The sequence below is a fragment of the Hydractinia symbiolongicarpus genome, chromosome 10 (assembly GCF_029227915.1).
Source record: "Hydractinia symbiolongicarpus strain clone_291-10 chromosome 10, HSymV2.1, whole genome shotgun sequence".
Taxonomy (NCBI): domain Eukaryota; kingdom Metazoa; phylum Cnidaria; class Hydrozoa; order Anthoathecata; family Hydractiniidae; genus Hydractinia; species Hydractinia symbiolongicarpus.
Genome location: NC_079884.1, coordinates 19,587,370 through 19,609,690, shown reverse-complemented (window position 1 = coordinate 19,609,690; position 22,321 = coordinate 19,587,370). Strand labels below are relative to the sequence as shown.

General features: G+C 35.0%; 1 protein-coding gene across 3 annotated transcripts in view; it reads right to left on the bottom strand.

Annotated features, from left to right (window-relative positions):
* Positions 1–1,089: 1,089 nt before the first annotated feature.
* LOC130612265 (eukaryotic translation initiation factor 3 subunit G-like) overlaps positions 1,090–22,321 on the bottom strand; it is a 46,127-nt gene continuing 24,895 nt past the window's right edge. Inside the window, exons 3-10 of one of the 3 annotated variants that reach the window (XM_057433570.1) lie at positions 21,542–21,633; positions 21,365–21,424; positions 20,866–20,973; positions 20,631–20,793; positions 19,386–19,520; positions 15,123–15,256; positions 1,384–1,490; positions 1,090–1,270 (exon numbers count right to left, since the gene is read on the bottom strand). In XM_057433570.1, coding sequence (XP_057289553.1) covers positions 1,255–1,270; positions 1,384–1,490; positions 15,123–15,256; positions 19,386–19,520; positions 20,631–20,793; positions 20,866–20,973; positions 21,365–21,424; positions 21,542–21,633 — 815 coding nt within the window. In that variant the 3' untranslated portion in view covers positions 1,090–1,254. Of the gene's footprint in view, positions 1,271–1,383; positions 1,491–14,299; positions 14,334–14,673; positions 14,751–15,122; positions 15,260–19,385; positions 19,521–20,630; positions 20,794–20,865; positions 20,974–21,364; positions 21,425–21,541; positions 21,634–22,321 lie in introns of those variants that run through there. The other 2 variants (XM_057433569.1, XM_057433571.1) reach the window with 2 other exon arrangements.

The following is a 22,321-nucleotide window of genomic DNA, read 5'->3' as shown; positions in this document are numbered from 1 at the left end:
GCGGCTCTTAAAATCCCTGCGCTAACTGAAACTACTTGTGACGTCGCTGTCCAAAAGACTGGATGAACTAGACTGATGTACACATTCTTTCCTCCAAGTGTCCACGTACCCGGGCTCGTTAAAGCACGTGATTTACTTGTGAGCTGACTGTGCAGCATAAGGTCGTATTGCAGCTTTGAAGAAGCGTACACGCTCTTGTCGGTGTTCTATGATCTTGTCGCTAAGAAAAAGGACTTGACGCGTCGCAGTTCATTGAGGATGGAAGAACTGAGCCGAGGACCACCTGTCTGAGCGTGGGAGGCACGTGATGTTGGTCTAGGGCCCTCATTACACTGCAAAAGGGCATATTGCAGCCTTTGAAGAACTTTACGCGCAGTTGGCGATGTTCTAACGCCCTGATCTCAAAGAAAATGATCTGCCACTTCGCTGTCCATTAAGACTGAATGAACTTGGACGATGAACCTTTGCCTGAGCTCGTTGAAGCACGTGATTTGCGTGTACAGCTTATCTTAGGGTACAAAAGGACATAAACAGCTTTGGGAGGGCTGTACATGCACTTTTCGGTGTTGCAAAAGCCCGGCTTTAGAAAAACCTACTTGAAACGTCGCAGTTTGTGGCTGGAAAGGGTGATGGACACCTGCCTCGGATCATGGAAGCACGTGATTCACGTGGAGCACATTTGGTTGCAAAAGGCTATGTTACAGCCAATACAAACCTGTCCATGTTGTTGGCGTTGATCTAACACTCCGGACAAGGACTCGGGATCTCGCAATTCACTGTGACTGGAAAGAGTAGGCCAACGGCTACCTGCTCGGCCCCGTGAATATAGGATTTACGTGTAGAGGCCTAATTATGCTGCAAAAGGTCATATTACAGCCTTCAGAGGCTTGTACACGTTGTTGGCGGTGTTCTAAAGGGCACTAAGGAGCATAACTTGAGACTTTGCAGTCTATTAAGACTGGAAGGACTAGGCGTTATTTACGTGTACAGCGCTTATTAGGCTGCAAAAGGCCATATCACAGCCTTCGGAGACCCCTGCGCGTAGTTGGTGGTAACTTCAGTGCCTGGCGCTAAAAAAAACGATGTCTGTCTGTGTTCAAGAACATTTTTTTTTCATCTTTTACGATGCACATTTTTTTTACGATGCCTAATTTTTTTGAAATTGATAAAACACACACCCCTCGCGAGCAAAAAAAAAGTCGTAATTTACGGCAACAAGATCGTTATAATTTTGCTGTTAAAGGTTTGCATCCATCAATTGTTTGAAGGTCTAAACAAAAACATGAATAAAATTAAAGGGTAGGAAAGAGCAAGGGTAAGAAATACCTAGACAATACATGAAAGACATTGTCGCAGTGCTATGACCTAATTAAGAACACTTACTTTGCCCATTCAACATTGAGAATTAGATGATCGTAGCCGTAACCTTGAAGCGACTTGATAGCACGAGACGCATCCTCTCGCTTTACATAACTGACAAAAGCAAATCCCTACATAAAAAAGAGCTAGGTTAAACGTAAAAATCAGACGCATTTTTTATAAGCAACATTGTTTACTAAAGTAGTACAACTTTGACGTTGTTTAAGAATAGCGATTTTTATCTATCCTATTTACGGAATTTCAGTGTAAAGGTTACCCAAATATTTGTAGTATTAACATTGGGAACACGAGATACTACGTAGCCAGACACAGCGTTTATACGTGGTTGGTTTTATTTCTTGGTATTAAACTATCCAGGTAAACTAGCTTTAAATATCATATGAGCAGCCTGCTGGCTCTATTTCAAACAAACGTGAAATTTCACGCTTTTATCGTAAATAGTTATGTTGCTGGCATAATGCCTTAAAGGATTGGATTTGCGAAATATACTAAAGTCAGCGAAAATTCACTTTTGCATAAAAACAACTTGAAATAAATAAATTTGCGAAAAAAAAAAGTTTGTCTTCACAAACTAAGGGGGAAACTCGCACAAATTTAGGAAGACTATGACCTGTAATCAATGGAAAGTAATTTCAGAATAGATAAAATCTTGACCTTTTTACTGGGGTGGGGCAGGTTGAATAAACCTCTCGTTCTAGGTAACCTTTGGAGGATTTCGATTAGTTATTTGAATCCTCTAAGGTTGTGTGTTAGTTTCAAAATTTCAAATTTTTAAAATGGCCTCAAATGACCTCATTCTGAAATGACATTAAAGAAACAACTCTTGAATAATTTTTGAAATATAGTTCAGAAACAACTTAAGTTAAACTTACAATTTATAAGTATTATATTTATAAGATTTATTTTTGAAATATGCATCAACAGTGATGACACAATAAGATTTTGTATATGGAAATCAATTTGAGAAGGAACTAATACTTTGAAAGACGAACATCCCGAGTTATGCCGTCCAGAAAAGGTAAGCACTGCAGAACATAAACGCCCAAGCTAGATTAAACATAATTTTCATGGCTAGAGATTATAGCTAGGTAGAGTAATAATTTTTCACGTTTAACTTAGGACCAAGTCGCAAATCGAAAAGTTCACGCTAAACATTTAGTCAAGAAGAAACATTCGTAAATTTTTCAGGATTTCGCATTACCAATGCCTTCAGCCTTCACAGAACGTGTACTAGAAATTTCAAGAGGATGTGATGAAATACGATTGGTATTTGATCGCTAGATAGAAAACTCCTTGAAAGCACGAACTAGAAACATCTGGTAATAAAGTTGAATACAACGTATCAAACAACACCAATATTTCATCCATTAGTCTCAAGCAATTTCTTTTTCACATTGATACAAAGCAAGCTATAACCATCTACCTGGCAAAGAAAGTGATGGAGACTCTTTTATCATTGCATATTCGGCATATAGTGACTTACAATACCACTCTGTGAAATTGCCTGTTCTTTGGTCAGTAAATTACTGGTCTGTAAATTATCCCTTGAAGTGATTTGAACCATAAATTTTGATTAAACAGAAAGACAATAGGGTGACCCAATACCATACCAAAATTTTCGCTATTCACTTTGATATTGCGCAAGTTATAGTCATTATTGTGCTAAGTCAGTAAATTACCGGTCTGTAATTTGTACAAAGTTTGAATGATAACATCTTACGAACGTTAGGTTTTGAAGACATGATTCTTACATTGTTTTGATCCACTTGATCTCCTCTTTCTAACCATATATAATATGACATATAAATGTGAAATTATTTTTTTGCTGACTGTGAAAGTGATGACGTCATCTAATTTGGTCCTATGGGACCAAATTAGATATAAGCCCTGTCTACAGCTGCTAAGCTAGGATTGTTTATCCACCTGTACATAGCCTTATAACCATATATCGATTAGACCAGTACATAGTTTTATTTTTATCAAAGATGGCTGACTCAAGCTGAAAAGCTTTACTTGTTCACTCTCTTTACATCCACTCATATTTGCATATAACATGGTGTCAGAATACTGAATTTGTTACACAAGAACCTTCACTCGCAATATTTCACAATTCTCACAGTATTTTAATAATAATGGATTGTGTTAAGGCTCCAAAGGCACTAAACTTGGACATTCAAAAAACCTTGCCGAACTCTGGAAATCATGGAAGCAGGCATTTCAAATCTTCCTCCAAGCCACCGAATCTGCTGATAAGCCAGATATTGTCAAATCATCAATCCTTCTTCACTGCATAGGTAAGCAATGCAAAAAAATTTACGATACCTTTGAATTCCATGAAGGAGATGAAATGAAATTGAACATGATTCTCCGGAAATTTGATGATCACTTCAAACCGAGAAAAAAAATTGACTTTTATGAGATTTACATTTTTCACTAAGCCAATTCACACAATGATATTTGTTACGATATGTAGTAGTTATCCCAGTGCCGAAAAAATGTCGGAAATACATTTTTGAGTTTTTTATGTTCTCGTTTACATATTTCACTATAATGGTGTATGCGCTTCACTTAATTTACGACATACTGTATACCTGTACTAAAGCGCTCCACAGTTACGGCTCTTATTAAGCTCAGAGTGTTTAACACCGGATCACACCTTGACCTGTGGCTTACCCTGGCGTTTCAACGACAGGTTTCCCGGCTATCTCTTTAAAAATAGCCGTCGCCTGTCTGTGTCCGCGAAAGCGGCGTCCCGTAACGGAAACACGAAATTTTTAAAATGCGAACGAATATTAAATGCGATATACTTTTATCCACTTTGTTGCGACGGGTAAATTTAAAAGACGAGCGAACGCGACGGGCGACCCCGTGGATTTTTCCACGGACTAACGACTAGTCTCTATAATAATAGCCGTCGTCTCTCTGTTCGTGCGTCAAAAGCGACTTGTGTTAACCACGCACGAAATACTAGCCAGCTAGCACGGGGACGAAAACCCGTCGGCCCCCGCTGGCACAGGGACGGGTTCCCGCTGGTCCAATCAGGAGCGGAGTTTTATATAAATGACCAATCAGAAACTAAAGCTCTTTATATTTCTTAGCAACGGTTTTTACGGTATCAGTCCGAAACTTGGCAAGCAGATTGAACCAACTCTGTGCTGGAGAAAGAAAAGTTTCTTAACTGTTATTTTTTTTTTCTGATACTTCTATTTGTATTCTAACAAGATTGCAGGTTCTTTTAAAACTATTTTCGGGTATTTTTTCTATTTCTTATTTCTATATGTTTATTCACTTATACTTTATAGTTAGCTAGCTAGCTAAGATACCTATTCAGCCACCAAAAGCTTTGTATAAGTTTTATTTGCCTCTTAGTCATGTTCTCTGGCCATATATTATTCTTAAACAAAACCAATTTTAAGATTCTGGCTACCAACGTAGATGTTAGCTAACATTTCTGATTTTTGTGTTATCTTCGCCAATCTGATTTTTACTTGGTTGTGACTGGGGTTAGCTAACCCTAGCTAAAATGTAAAAGTATAACCAAATACAGTTGGCTGCAGCAGAATTTTTAAGTAATCTTTTTCATACTAAATGCAATTAAGTAGTTAGCTACCACTTTACTGTAATATAAACTATAGCAAAAGTCAAAAGTAAATTAATGAGACATGGAGTACCTATGCTATGTGCCTATCCCGTGTTGTTAAACGACGGTCTGTTTCCTATGTTTTTTTTTTTAAAATGAAGTATTTTGGAAAAGGCTATTAAGCTTATAGGCACTTGCGCCACATTTTATTTGTACTAAGCGCTAAGCTCAGTGTTAACAATGGACTGTTTTTTTGGAAAAGGCTGTTACACCTAGGCACATGTGCGATGTGGTTTGCCTGTACTGAAAGGGGCTATGCCTAGGCGAATGTGTGTCGTGGTTTAACTGCACTAAGGGGTCAGCCCACTGTGACATTAAATTTTCAAACTTTCTCCGGAATTATGCCTGTATGGATGTGCAACACTGTTTACCTGGACTAACTGCTCAGCCCTGTCTTAGCAAAGGACTTATTCTTGTGTTTTTATGTAAACACAGTTTGCAAGAAAATTTTAAAACGGCAATAAAAAATTTTAAAATGGCATTATCCCTATACGCCTGTGCAACACTGTTTAACTGTACTAAGGGTTCAGCTCAGTGTCAAATTTTTTTTGAACTTTCACTGGAAACATTTTCCGAAAAACGTGTTCTCAGTTTTTATTTAAACCGTTGCGATACAGTTTTTTTGGGAAAATGGTTTCATACAGCTATTAATTCATGTGTGACACGGGTTAGCCGTACTAAGCGCCCAGTCAAGTGTCACAATTAATTTCTTTAGCTTTTGTTGAGGGAAAGTTTTTTTTTTTGAAAAATATGTCGCAACACTACAATGGTGTATGCTCTTCACTTGATTTACGACAAACTTGTACCAAACCTGTACCAAAGCGCTCCACCTGATCGTGTGACACAGTGTACGGCTTTTATTAAGTGCTCCACAGAGCATATAATGCCGGGTCACACTCTGACTTGTGGCTTACCCCGGCGTTTCGACGCCGGGTTTCCCGGCTAGTTTATTAAATATTATTGCATGTGGTGTAGCGATTTTTTGGAAATGTTTTATACCTGCGATACGACTAAAATCGTTATGAAGTTTAAGATAACTAAGATTTGACCATAAAGTTGGATCCTACAAACAAAAAAAGCAATGGAAGTAGGCGAAAAGAACAAAAAGGTTATGACTACGTTCATCGGTTTAGAATTCACAAAGAGACTAAATCCAAAATGTAACTCCGTGGTATTAATATTTAGACTAGCCGGGGACCCGGAGTCGAAACGCCGGGTTAAGCCACAAGTGACTTTGTTACCCTGCGTTGAATGCCTGGAAGAGGGATTAATAAGAAGTGTAAACTGTACCACACATTTAGTATGTCATAAATCGAGTGAGGCGCAAAGCATTATTGTGTTTCCGTTGTAATATAATTTCAAAAAAGTAGGTGCACAACATTATGGTGTTTCCGGTGTAATATATTTTTCAAAAGATAACTTTCCACAACTTTAGCTGAAAAAAACAACAACACAATTTACAACTCGTTGCTACCCTGTCATAGAGCAAAAACAGTCCAGGGGTCCAAGGGCAAAAACACAGATTATATTTATGATTTTATGCCAATTTACACCCTATTTTTATGCTATTTTATGCCCTTCACTTCAAATTTCATGCCATTTTTTTTGAAAATTTAGCTAATTTTATGCCAATGCCTAATTTTGATAACCGTATGGTTCAATGGTCCTTACTTATTTCTCACAAATTTGACAAATCTCCTACAAAAACTGGATAACCCTTGGAAAACTTAGTAAACACATAAAAAAAGTGCTTTAAATTTGCTTTGGCAGTCTATACTGTTACCACCAAGGTTCATTCCTAAACAATGGGTTAAATCAATTACTTTATTCAGAGAAACTTTCGCGAGACCAAAAACTCGCAAAATTTTTTGGATAAATTTTCGCTAATCTACAAATTAAAAATTTTTCGCGAGATAAAACTTTCGCGAAATTTGAAATTGGAAAGTTTTGGCGACATAAACCTTTGCGATTCGTGATTTTGAACTTATTTTTTATATTCTTATGAAAAAGTGGCCTATATTTCTTATGATAGAAAAAGAAAAGAAGTGTTTTTTAACTATGTAATTTTCTTTCTTATGGTATGTAAAAACTTCTATTTACAAATTGGGTTTTCAGGCAAAATCACAAAGCAGAACAAACACATTTCTAGGCTCGTCTTCTTCGCCACTAACTTTGTTATAAGCATTCCGCACCTCTTCAGCAATTCTGCAAACGGCGTCCAGATATCCTTGATTATTTCTAAGTTTATTCCAAGCTCGTTCCCAGCAACATAGACACAATAAAGAGAATATCTTAAACGTTCATAGAACTGAAATTTAGGCAGTTAAATAATTATACTAACAGAACCAAATACTTCTCTTCGCTTCAAAAACCTTCGTTTTCCTTGAACTGGGTCCCTCGAAAGTAACGACTCGTACCTTAACCCCAAGAGCTCCGTTTAGTGGAACAAAATCCGCCTAGTTAAAAACATTTGGAAACGAAAATTTAAAGGAGTATCTAGCATAGCTTATTAAATAATATTAAAATAACAGTTTACAACAATATTTGTGATCAAATTCATAGCACAGTCTTCATTCTTTACGATTATCAATATACGCACAAAGCCGGCGTAGCGCTAAGTCGCTGGGTCAGGTCGGACTTTAAAAGCCGTGACGTTACGGCAATCGGTTAAAAAATCGGTCGAAGAAGGAAAAGGAGAAGGAGAAGGAAAAGGAGAAGGAGAAGACCGCCCATTTTAATAAGATCTTGGATGTTATCCGAAATCTTAATAAGCTTGTTTATGTCACGCCTCAATGAAATTAAATAGTATGGCCGTATTTATGATGAACACTGCTAATTACCATTTTACGAACTTTTTTCAAGAGAGAAGACGTACTATCAAACTTCATTACTTTTAAAACTTAAAACTTCAATAATACTGCTATTTTAATAGCAACAACTCTCTACACAGACTCAGTAGTTTGTGTAAAAACTCAAGAACAGTTTATTATAATAGAAAACAACGACGGAGAATATGAAATAATTGTGGAAGACTTCAACGAACTATTTGAAGAAAAGTCAGTAGGCAAACACGGTGCATAAGAAAGGGGAGATTCACCAAACAGTGCACACTGATATTTTTTAAGCAGATAGCTGATTAATATACATCAAATTTTGTACAGAATTTAAAACTGCCACAGCACACCATATTATAGTTATCCTCTACTTAATTTTCTCTTGATTTTATTTAGGTCATGAAAGTATCACATTAACTGAAGATGAAATTAGTGACCCACATACTCATATAGATTTTGAAAAACTTGCAACTTACAAAGTCGAACATTTAAAAAGATGGCTGGTATTCCGAGGAGACACACTTCAAGGTATTACAACTTTAAAAGAAGCTCAAGTTCGTGTTATACACCTGATAAAATCTGGCTACGTAAAAAAGCAGAAAAAATGGGAGTTATTTTGAAACCACTGTGGAAAGAGGGAATGCTTCCATCAGTCCCTTTGAAACTCAAAGCTGATATGTCAAACCCAATTGATTTAACAGGTTGGTCGAAATCCTTGAAAGGAATGCCAAATTTTACAGTTGAACATATTTAAAATTATCATGAATATGTCAATGAAACATTTTGTAAAAATTCAACAAAAATAAAGAAACATTTTATAAGTGGCGAACAATTCCTCGAAGAAATTTTTTTAATACTGATACAATATATGTTAAAGAAGATGAAACAATATTTTGTTTGAAGGGTATAGCTGCAGCTAGTTTGAAAAAAGCAAATAGATGGGCTTTTTTAGCTATAGAGAAAAAACCCTCCAATATTGAGTTTGCGAACTGTCAGTGTCCAGCTGGACGTTGTGGGACATGTTTTCATGCATGTGCCATGATGAAACTTTTAGCCAAGTGGGTAGTAGATGGCCTATCTATGGTACCGGCAACTAAAATATTAATTTTCTCATAAGACATATGGAATATAAAACACCACCAAATATATGTGCAACCAAATTCATTAATCCCAATCCAGTTCATCACAGACAGACACAATTTGAAACTTTACCACAAAAATAAGCTATACAAAAAAACATCTCCTTGAGGTATATATCATAATGTGTGTGTAGCAGTAAAACACTTTTTAGACAATTTTATGCATATATATAATTGTAAAGATATTTCTTTATCGAAACATCCTATATCTTTAAAATTGGTTCTTGAAAATTTGCTAACCTTGCACAAACAGTGATGATCTGGTTAAGAGAGCCTAGCATGTTAACAGGAATAACTCGATCAAATATGTTAAAAGTTTTCAATCTCTGTATCATTCTTTCGACATGTATTCTTTCAGCGGCAATTTGTTGGCTTTGAATAACTTCACTTTCACTGAACTGATCTCGTCCTCTCAATAAAGGTGGTATTATCAGCTCCACACCAATTGGATTCACATATTCTACTATAAAAAAACATCGATCTGCATGATTGCATTACCAGGCTCCCAGAGTTTTGGGTAAATGTTCCACTTTTCACTACTATATTTTTATCAGATTATGCTCCCAGGGAAGGCCGAGGATATAAAAGTGAAGCCACCCGCTGGTGCAATTACAACCAGAACTTTTACCGTAGTGTGACTTTTTTAATCTAAATACATCAATTTATGGACAACAACTGAAGCAGGTACTGCAATTTTGAATTCGACACAGTATAATACACCGTACGGTTGGAAATTTTTCCATCATTGATATTGATCCAAATTTAACGTACATATAATTTATCCAAGTCAACACTATATCGGTGACTGTAAAATTTCTAAAGGGGATAGCATTTGGGGTCTCCCTCTCTGTGAACGCCTTTGACCTGTTGGTTGTTGTATAATACCACATTTTCTCAATTGTCACCAGTGTTCAAAATATTAGTATGCCTTTGAAACCTTTAACATTTGGTAAACCAGTGTAGTGGTTACATGCTCCGTCTGACAAAAGCACATCTTCAACAAATTTACATTTTGTAGATACAGTTCTGTGCAACAAATCATTTTAAAGTTGTTCATTTTCCTTCGCAATGCTTCGATTTTGCTTTGTGAGTCAAACAACCTTTTTTTTTGTTTGGCTTCACATATCACAATTAACATCTGGCATATCTATCATAAATAACTCTGTCGGAGGTTCATAATCTGACATTGTGTTTCTAAATTTTTTGTGGGAAGAGGGTCTGTTGACAGGAGTTTTCCATTTACTTTCCTGCTGTTCTACCATGGCTTCAAACAGCATAGGTTTTGCTCCTTTTTTTAAATTTTCTTAAGAGAGAGTGATAGTTGAATCAGTCCAAAATAAAATTTTATCGAAAGAAAGTTCTTTCTCCAACGCGACAACAACAGATTTTACAAGACGAGGCAACAACAAATTTCCCAGCAATTCCAAACGCGGCATAGTAATTGATTTTAACGGTGCTACCCTCGATTTAGAAGTTAGTAACTTAACAGTAATTTTCCCAGACCTCCATTCGGACCTAACGTAAACAGAAGCTCCATATCCCTGCTGACTGGCATCACTAAATCCATGCATTTCCCTGTTCACAACTTCATCATCCTCGTCACTACGCTTAATCCTACGACCAACCTCAACAACTCCAACACTCTCCATCTCCTTTAAGATGCTCTCCCAACTCGCCTTCAATTCAACGTCAACATCATCATCCCAACCTAGCTTCCTCTCACATATTTTCTGCATCAAAATTTTCATGCTAATCAAAATTGGTTGAATGAGTCCCACAGGATCGTAGAACGAAGACAAAATCTTTAATATATTTCTCTTAGTAGGTTTTAACGCTTTTGCCGACTTCAATAATTCTGAAAAGTAAAAACATAATATATCGGTCTGTTCATTCCAAATAAGTCCAAGAATTTTACCATTAGTTTGGGAAGGCGCGGTAGAGTCGGTGATATGATTTATATAGTTCCGAACATTTTCATTATTTGTGTGCCATTTACGAAGATAAAAATTCCCTTCTATAAATCTGAGTTTAAGCTGTTTAAACAACTTTACAACTTCTTCCTCATTCACGTGACCGCCAATAAAATCGTCGACGAAAACGACCTCACAACCTTTTGAACAGTGGGTCAAATTCATACTGACTCGCGTGATTTCGAATAGTACCGTTCAAACAAAATGGTGAACTCGTCAATCCAAACACTAAACGGGCGAATCGATTTCTAACGATGGTGGGTTGTTCCGCAAGGATTTCGTTAAACCACAAAAACCTCAAAAAGTTACGATCTCTTTCTTTGATCGCAATTTGTAGAAATGCTTTTTATATGTCGGCTATCAAAACTATAGGATATGATCTGAATCGAAAGAGGATATCGTACAGTTGCGGCGTTAGCTGAGGACCCTTGTACAGTATGTCGTTTAGACTGGGCGACTCGTGGTTAATTTTCGCGGAAGCGTCAAAACTATTCTCATTTTTGTCGTGCTTTTATCGTCACATAAAACAGCGCGGTGTGGCAAGTAATGTGTTTCTCCCGGTGTCCCAACATCGCGTACCGGTTCAATAATACCCAATTTCATTTGTTCCTTTAAAATATTATCGTAATCAACTAGAAGCGACGGGTTGTTTTTCAAGAGGTTGTGTAATTTTAATAAGCGCTTTCGGCTGAGTTTAAAATTGTCTGGCAGTAAGGAATGATTTTCTTTAAACGGCAAGGCTAACTCATAACAATTATCTTCATTCTTTTTTTTATCTTATCAAAAACGAGATCATAACAAGATTTTTCATTTTTTGAAATCCCAATACTACCCAAAATTTGTTCAACTGCTTATCAAGAACGTCAGTTTCCCTCTCACAACAATCAACAAGCAAAGTATGAATCAAATTATTTGTCGAAGTTTCGTTCTTTTCACACCCTCTCACAGACTCATGCACTCCGCTCAAAACCCAACCGAATTTTGTTTCTATGGCGACCAAACAACTTTCCACACTCCTGTTAATCTTCCCGGTAAATATATCCCAATACATATCCGACCCGATCAGTAAGTCAATTTCGTTCCCAACTCCCGAAGAAGCGAAATCAGTCTCTTTCAAATCTGTAAATTTTTGTTTTGCCGAATTTACGGGTTGCGATTTAATGTGAACAAATTATTGGTACCGAAAGTGCACTAAATGAAATGGTGGTTTTGTCTCGTGTCACAGCTGATAATTTAACGCGTTCAGCAGTTTTAGAAATAACATTGCGATTACTGAAAGTAGAGATCTTAATATCGAAACGCCTGGGTAAGCCACAAGTTAAGGTGTGCCCTGGCGTTGAACACTCTGGAGCACTTAATAAGAGCCGTAAACTGTGCGACATGATCTGGTGGAGCGCTTAAGTACAGGTATACAGTATATTATAAATCAAGTGAAGCACATACACCATTATAGTGTTGCGACTGTAACATATTTTTCAAAAAATAACATTCCCGCAACAATTGCTAAAATAAAAATACAGTTTACAAACCATTGTTACCCTGCCATAGCAAAAACAATCGGTCAATATTATTTCATTTTGCGGAATAAGATTTTGTGAAAGTTAAAAAATTAATCGTGGCACTGGGCTGATTGCTTAGTACAATTAAACAGTGTTGTATATACCTGCGTATAAAGATAATACCCCTTTGAAAAAACTTTTTCGCAGACTCTGTTTAAATAAACGCACAAGAAACAATCCATTGCTAACACAGGGCTGAGCGGTTAGTCCAGGTAAACAGTGTTTCACATCCGTACGTGATTACTGTGTGATTACTGAGAAAGGTAATTGACATCAAGAAAATTAATTGACACGGTGAGCTGATCCCTTAGTACAGGTAAACTGCTTATACATGCGCATAGGCATAACAACCATTTACAAAAAACAGTCTGTTGGTAACACTGGACTAATCGTTTAGTACAGTTAAACAGAGTTGAACAGCCGTAATACCCTTCTCCAAAAAAACTTTATCGCAACTTCGGTTTAAAGGAAAACACACAGCCTGTTGTTGCCCCTCCAGCTAAAGCAATTGCTCAGCCATTTTATTTGCAGAAAATGTTTTCAGGAAAAAAAAAAAACAAGATGTAGATACCTCACCAAACCGCATTTAAAATAAGAATTATTGCTTAAGAATATTGTTGTAGCCAAACTGAATTTTTATAATTTCACTTTTTAGCCAAATATAGGAGCTAGGTAAATGGCTACATCCTCAACATAAAAATAAATTTTTGGTAGGATAAAAACATCTTATATTAAACAGAATAGCAAAAGTAAGGCTCTAGCTAGCTAGCTAGCCTTCAAAATCTTCGTTCCTAGCCAAAAATCCTGAAACTGGTGCGTTTAAAATCTGTACGTAGCTAAAAAACGTGACAATATATTTATCTTAACATTGAAAACAAACAGAAAACAAATATTAAAAAAAGCTTTCAGAAATTAAAAAAATCAAACAGGCCTACAAACACATTGCACATGACCATTTTTAAAATCAAAATGGCCTTTGTTCATTCCGCCGGGAAAATCTTGGATTGTTTTTTTTAAGAATCAAAATGGCCTTCGTTCATTCAGCCGCGAAAATATATTGGATTGTTTTTTTAAGCGAAAATCTTGGATTCTTTCCTGTCGCAAAAATCTTCGATTGTTTTTTATTAAATCAGGCGTCGTGATTAGTATACTACGCGCTTGCGGTCAAAATAAAGTCAGTAAAAATATATTGCATTTGGTATTGGTGCGCATTATAAAAATTTCGTGCTTCCGCATTGGGAAACAGGTTTCGCGGACAGACAGACAACGGCTATTATTAAAGAGACAATCTGAATACCCGTGGAGGAATCCACTTACTTCTCATTAAATCTATGGAAAGGTACCAAAGTACATATAGCAATATACAGCAAAAATAAACACAGCAGTTTGAAATTTGCAGTCAGAATCTGCATTATTCCATACCTTAGTCTCTGAAACAAAATGTTAAAAATATAAGCAGGAGCAACAAAAAATCAAAAGCTCAGAGTCCAACAAAATTGAACAACTGCAGTATGTCACATGTAAAAGCTAAATCTTCTAAAATTACTTGTTTTGATAATGCGAAAAGGAAAATGTTCACCAACAATATTAAAAAACTATTTTCAAACACTTTCATTAGGTAGAATACTGTTTGCCAACCCTGGGGCATCTCGCAACTTTCTCTGACATTGGAACGGCAACACGAACATGGCGATGGAGGAGGCTAGTCTGATAAACCTGATTGTAGCAGTTGTATCTCATAATAATTATATCACAAAAAACTTTTGCGGGCCGGCGAGAATAGGAGAAGCTGTTATAGGCTTGACAACATGCTAGGTAATAAAAAATACATGTTGAGTTTTTGTATAAATTTTTCACTCTTTGCTATAGTCACCCTGCACAATTCATATTCTCAATTCTTGGACAATTATGGCCAAAATTAACGAAATATCTGCCAAAATTGCCCTTTGCACAATTCAAGCTTGTCTTAGTTTTCCCCAAATATATTGCTTCGGTTAAAATAACAATTTCCACTCTTAAATCCAAAACACTGCAAGTAGGAAAAAGGGTAATGCCAGTTAAAGCAACATCAGCAATTCGTGACGAAATATCTTACTTTTCATGGTGTTTTATTATATTTCTTCAACGATTGTAGAGTTAAATGCCCCTTACCTTAAAAATTTCATGGATAAATCTGTAACAATTAACCACAAAAATGTTGGATTCAATGCATTAGTGATAGTAAATAACTAAAAGTTAAATATTTGGAACCATATCCATCCTTACTATTTCACTTATCGCCGCTGCATCTGTACAGTGGTTAAACTACAAATGTTTAACAACAACTTTGAAACAAAATGAAGCTTGCTTACTAATGGAAATTAAGCAAGAAATAGGCAACAAGTCCCAAAAAGAAATTTGTAATACATTGTATACGTTCTTAATGAACATAGACAATTATCACATTTAAATAAATGTATTAGATAAATAATAAGGCTTCCTTGCTACCTAACACAAATATTACCTCATTTTGCTATACTGCGATGCACAAAAAAGGCTGTGTTCTGTTTTAAAAACACACTGACATATATGTGTCCAGCGTTTTTTAAAAATACTAGTACCTTTGATTGATTGGTTTGTTTATCTTTTGCAAGATACACACGAGCGATTGGACCGAAAGGACGAAACAACTCTTGCAAATCAGCCTCACATGCATCTTCTGATAAATTTGTCACACGTAATGTAGCGGCTTCGTCTGCTAAAAATAACAGCAAAAGAATCAGTTTAATTTGTTTTTTAAGTACTTTAAATAACATTTAATTTATCGCCTTGATGTCACCCTATAGTAGGGAAGAATAATCTATGGGAAAAAATGTCCACAAGCTGAAATTTGGTCTAGATATCCCATTATAGTATATACATAACACAAAAATATATTAGTTGTAAAGTCTGTCTGTCACGCAAAATGGTACCGCAAGAAGTGAGATGCACACAATGCTGTATAAAAAGGGCGAGCGAATCCATGGTTTTTACCACGGGCCACTGACTTTACACAAAAAAGCCCAACCCTAATTTTTTAATTAAAAATATGCAAATACAATTTTTTAAGGTGTAAAATATCTAGTTACAAGGGTTAAGTTGCCATGATTTTGATAATAATGTCAAAATTTAAACATTTCTTTTTTGTTGTCTTTAATTAAACCACTGGGGAGAAAAATGATATATTAGTGAAAAAAAATTGCCTTTTTTTAAAAATTTAATTTACCCAGTGATGTGTAACTGTTTTAAATAATCCAGTTGAAGCTCGATGTAAATGTTGATTGTTTATTCCATTTAAGTTTTGGTGGTTATAGACATTATGTCTTGCTATATAGCTAAAACTCTTGTTAGACCATGTCTTATTTTCGATGTATGGATTTCGGGAGCGTATTTTCGCTTGTGCGAGACACAATTAGTTGCTGGTCAATTTCCCTGTTTGTTTTGTATCCTGACAGTCAAATGACAAATTTTGGTGGTTATCGACCATTGACCAGCCATTATTTTAAGTGCTGGATGTCTACGTTCAATTTAATGGATTCTGATTATGATCACCGCTTATATGCCTTTTTCAAAAAATTTTTAAAAAAAAGGTTGTTTTTAAAAATGCATTTAATTAACCCGAATTTGAGAAGGAAGAGAAAAATTTTTTTAACAATAAGTAACCTTTTTTCGTTTGTAATTTTACAAAAATGGGTCCATGTTGATCTGGCTTTTTGCTTCTCTGGTGCTTTTTAATGTTTCTGTTATCCCAGCAGCCTCTAACCAGTAGTGATGATGTTACGAACTTTTTCAGTTTGGAAATGCTTTTTATGAGTTTCGCATGTTCTGGTTTTGAAGTTAACAAGCAAAGATCAACTTCAATGGTTGTTACGTCACGATCCAAGTTTAGATAGTGATGCGGCCTCCTCTCTTACAAGGCATTTTGGAAATTGAAATAAAAGTTTTTGTTGTTTTGAAAGACAATGTTAAAAGTTTAAAAATCTTGGAAGAAAAGGTGCTTTCAGTTAATTTTCCACTTTGATCAGAGTAAGAAGATAATAAAAAAGCTTTTTTAAAAAAGATGGCTGAAAAAAAAACACCGTTGTGTTGAGCTATCGACTGATGGGAAAAAAATTGTATTGTTTATGAAATTAACAGTAAAAAAAATTGTATTATTTATTAACGCTAATTTTGAAAAACCGTGTTAGTTTCATGACACGTTAAACCAAAATTTGACACTTTCTTATGTCTTTAAAGATTGTTTAGCAAGAACATATTAAGAACAATTTTGGCAAAAAATAAGCACATCCAGCTTAGGCTAAAATTTAGACGTTCTTATAAAAACGTAAATTCACAAAACATGTTAAGAGTTTATATTTAGCAAATATAAACACAATCTTCTTTTTATTACAATTCGATTTGATAATTTCAATCGAAAGGTGGTAATAGAATGGACATCATTATCAATTTGGTTTTTATCAATTTCATTGAAATGGCGGAGATAACTTTTTTAACGAAATAGACAACGCAATGTTAATTTGGTCATGCACGTTTTACAACTTTGAAACTGCATAGACAGAACAATAAAAGTTAATCAGCCCTAACTTTTGCATAAGAAATTTTTTAGACCAATAGGTTAAGCCACAAGTAACTGGTTTACCCAGTGTTGAATGTCCGGCAGAGCAATTAATAAGAACCGCAAACTGTGCCACACGTTTAGGTGGAGCGCTTTAGTACAGGTATATAGCATGTCATAAATCGTGTAAATCGAAAACATCGAGTGAAACTTTATGGTGTTTCTGTTGTAATATTTGTTTCAAAAAATAACTTTTCACAACTTTAGCTGATATAAAAAACACAGTTTAAAACTCGTTGCTACCCCGTCATAGCAGAAACAGTTTGCAAACCTTAAAAATCACTTAAGGCTAAAATACACAGTAAGTTTAACGGACCGTTTAGTTGTAAGAAAAAAACTTGTAAGTTTTGTTGCAGGTAATATACCTGTCTACACGTTAAGATAAAATGTATAAGTTTTTAAAAAAACTCTTTTTTTACAATAAAAACCAAAGAAAAACACATAAATATTCTGTTGTGGTTATTGTTATAGCAGCAGCAGGGTAAATGTTGAAAGAAAAAAAGCGGTTATGATTAGAAATTGAAAAAATATGCTCAAATCTTTAGTTCAAACACAAGCTCAGTAGTCATTCTTTTAATTTCAATAGCAAAAACTTAGCAAAAGTTTAACATGTCCAACTTTAAAAAAACTTATAAAACCGAAATAATTTGTACATCTTTGCTGTTTACACGGTAAGTTTTTTTATCATACATTTAAATGGTCCGTCTAAACTTACCGTGTATTTCAGCCTTTAGTAATTTTATTTAGCGGAATGAGTTTTTATGACAGTAATAAAAGTTTTCCTTTTCTTTGCTAGAAAATTTCCTGTGAAAGTTTAAAAATCAATCGTGACACTGGGCTAAACAATCAGTACAGGTATAGGCGTAATACCCCTTGCAAAAACTCTCACACAACTTCGGCTAAATAAAAACCCAGCAAACAGCCATTGTTAACACCAGGCTGACCGATTTACAGGTAAACCGTGTTGCACATAAGTGTAGGCGTAATATATACCATTTTTAAAAAAGCTTAATCGTACGGTTTAAGAAAATTTAGAAAACAGCCTGTCGTTATCCTGTCAAAAAAAAAGTATTTAGCATAGAGATTTATTAAGAATTTTTTTTGTAGCTACTTTCATTTTCTAGTCAGATGTCTCTAAAGAGCTAGCTAGATAACTACAACCCCAAACACAAATAAATAATAATACACCAAACTGAATAATAACTTTAAAAGAATAGAAATAAATAAGGTTATCCAGCTAGCTAGCTGGCTTTGATGCGCACTTATATTCTACGTTTGTAGCCAAAATCCCAAAACAGGCTAGAAAACGTGTCAACATATTCATCTTAACATGTGAAAACATACAGTAAATAAATATTCCTATAGTATTTAAAAGAGAAAGAGGTCAAAAAAAGACTAACAAAGCTGACACCATCACTTTCAAACTAAAATGGCTTTCGCAGTATTTTTCCATTTTGCCATGATTCCGAAATTAAGCTGTGTGCTACCAAAAAACAGAGGTCTGTAAAAATAGGGTTCTTAAGGGAAGGTTAATCACTGGGATTTTGAAAGTAACAATATTACAATCGTCAGGTTTAAAAACGTTATTTGCAGCCTAGTATGGTCTTCTTTTTGAGAGAAATAAATAAGTAAATGTAGTCACAAACTTTAATTAAACTCACTTATAACTTTTTGATATCTAAGCTGAAATTCCAAGCGAAGAACATTGCTGGAACTTGTACCAGCGTATGCCCCACGTCAAAACGGCGATCCCTCCACAATGTGCAGGGGCAAAGGAATTTTGTTACTTCCCTTTTTGGGATTGCTTGTCCAAACAAAATTATGGAAGCTTAGAGCGCACGATTTATTGTGCGGGTGTTTCTCTTATTGATAGGCCTGACACTATATGGGAGTTCTGGACCTAATTTCAATTTGCAGACACCTTTTCCAAATAATGGTGCTTTTAGAGCAGAATCAATCATTTATTTTATGAGAAATAAACCATAGTTTTTATTAAGAAGGCAGCAAGAGCCAGACATATGCTTGCTGTACACTAGCGTCTGGCAGTCAAATATTTACTGGCAGTCAATTATTTAAGGCTGGTGTAAAATAAGCCATTGTTGATTAAGAGGTGTAAAAAGGGTGAACAAGGTTAGTACTCAGAAAACGAATACAAATTAAAATTTCTAGCAATAAAAAGGTCAACACAGTAGCATAGGATCGTTGCCAACAAGTCTAAAAAGGTTGTTACTTTGTCTTCTGTTGTTCATAGTTTCTCCTCTCCTCTGTGCTCCATCTGCATTTCCACGAAGAGAAGGAGGGACATACTTTGATCCACCACCAACAACTTTAGAAGCCAAATCAGGAACAGCTGCATTCACATCAACTAAAAAATTAAAAAATCTTTATAATAATAATACGAAGCTTCTGTCTGTGTGTGACTTTTGCAAAGTGGATTATATTCTTCATAATGTTCTTTGATAAAGTCTATAAAACATCACCTATAAATTTGTTTCATAATTTAACAAACTTTAATGTTAAAATAACATTGACGTTAAAGGAAACTATATTAAAATTAATGAAGCAACTACAATGCACTTAAAACTTTGAGGCCAAAGAACTTGAAAACGAGGTGGTGACGTCAGTGATTTTCACCGTGTGGGTAAGTAGAGACCACCTAGGACCAATTTGGGTAAGTTTCTTAATCCTGGATCCCCAGTACGGTTTGAAATAAATGGATTGATGACGTCAACCACTCTCCGTAACCGTTTGTCAAAAGTACATGATCCAATACATTTTCTTGGTCAGCTTTTCAAGATCTATATGATGAAGCTATCAGATATATAAGATTTTGATAAAAAAAATTTGTGTGTTTTTCCGGGTCTTTGCTCAAGTCAGCAAAATTTTCAAATCATTATATCTCATTAACCATTCATCAAGGCACAATCATATACATTTTCTTGATTAGCGCTTTAAGCTCTACACAATAGAGGCAACGTTAAAACAAGTTCAAAAAACGTTTTAAGATCTATACAATGAAGGCAACAGGTATACAAATTTCAAAAAAAAAAATTTTTGTGCTTTGGCGGGTCTTTGCTGACGTGAGCAAAATTTTAAAACTCTTATATCTCCTTAGGCGTTCGTGGAAAACGTATGATCTTATACATTATTTTGATCAGCATTACAGCCTCTACACATTACAGGCAAAAAATAAACTAAATTTCGCCAATTTTGTACCTCCACTGCTGATGTCAGCAAAACATCTAAAACTACCTATTTTTTCATTGTCCTTCTGCCTAAGTGGATTTTTCCACGGGCTTTTTCGACTAGTAATAACAATAAAATATTAGATACTTAATTTAGGTTATGCAATCATGAATAATTTATAGCTTCTGAATAACATACTTAGGGTAAAACGTACCTTCATCTGTTTGGAAAAAAGCTGCCTAATTACAAATTATTGCAATACTTTGTAAAGACTTTAAAAACCCCTTACCATTGTCTTTCGCCTTTTCTTTATCCTCTATTTCTTTTAACGGTTGTAAACTATCTTTATATGGACATTTAGTTGTCCAGTGATCACCTTTACATACACGGCATTTGACAATGCTGTTACCTTTAAGCTTCTTTAAAGGATCTTCTTTGTCTTCATCCAACTCCTAACACAAATACACAACTGAAAACAAGCCTAATACCAGTATCTACATTGATAACCTTATTATGACACTTACCTCCTTGTTTGTGGTGAATGATAGGTACACATCATCACCAACATATGTGGTTGAAGGATCTGGCCCGTGAGGATTATCTTTTAAAGCAAGACCAAATTTCCGCCAAGTCTATAAACAAAAGTAAACAACTGCTTTATAACTGCTTTTATAAGTGAAAATTCAAAATCAGGCTTGGGTATGCTTATGCGATAAAATAAATCAGACTTTATGCTTACGAAATGCTTGATTTAAAAACCTAACGTTGCCATGTGAGCTATACGTTGATAAAAGGTCATATTTTTAACTTTAAAAGAAAATGCTACAAAACAAAAGGTATAACTACATAACTACACTCAGTGTAATAGTATCAATTTTAGGCCTTAAACTGTCGAATCAAAATACCTATAAAGCACACACACATCAAAAGGTGAATACCAAGGCTGAGCAATATCATAAGTGAATGCTTATGCTTGAAAAAAGAAAAACATGTATATAGAAGATGACTACAAATGAACAGTACCTTTCTCTTAGCTATGGACTTGGACACTTTTCTTGTTTCTAAAGTGTATGTTCTGGTAACCTGAAGCAAAAAAACAGCATTACAACAAAGGCATAAAGAAGGTGATGTCATAGACATTAAAATGTACTTGGATCAGGTTCTCAACCAAATTTGTAACAAATTATACATAATCATCACCTTAACTCTTTTTCCTTGCTCATTGTATCTGAATTCTATTAATTTCTTGATATTGCCCACAACTTCCTCTGATGAAGGTGGCAAAGAAGCAGCTGAAATAAACTTGTAGTACTTACTATCTCACAAAGAAAAAAAAAACAGTTTCAAGGAAAAAAACAGTTTCAAGGCAAATTTAAAGGAGCACTAACGATTAATAATGATTACCAAGCTGGGATAATTTGTTTATTATAATAGTGTAAATATGAACTGTGTAATTTTATTTATATTTGTGGCCCTTAGATTTCGAGATATTTATTTTCAGTGTTAGTCATAATTGTTATATGATTTTGTTAGGTTAATTTTCATGTTTCAGGATAAATATCGTTTGTAGAAATAAAATATTAGTTTCATTGTTATAGATGACTCAATCTTTCGTTATATGGCTTCTGTATTAAAGTAATTATGTATAATTACGCTGGTACTTTTGTAGTTTGTTTCACCTTAAAAAACATTGTACAGTAAGTTACTTTGTTTAGTTTTCGTATCAAGGTTTTTTCTATATGTTCTTTTACTTCTTTTAAATTTTTTATTTGAAAGGAAGCACTTAGTATGGCTGTCGTTTAAAGAGATAAAGTATTTCGTAAGGTTCCGAAAAGAACGCACAAATATTTTTAGACAATCCCAAAAAAACTGTAAAGTCTTCTCAGTAGTGAATAACCCTTAATTAGTGTGATTGTGATAAATTTATATCGCTCGGAAAAAACAAGTAAACAAAACTTCATCCGTACTAAAACCAATTTG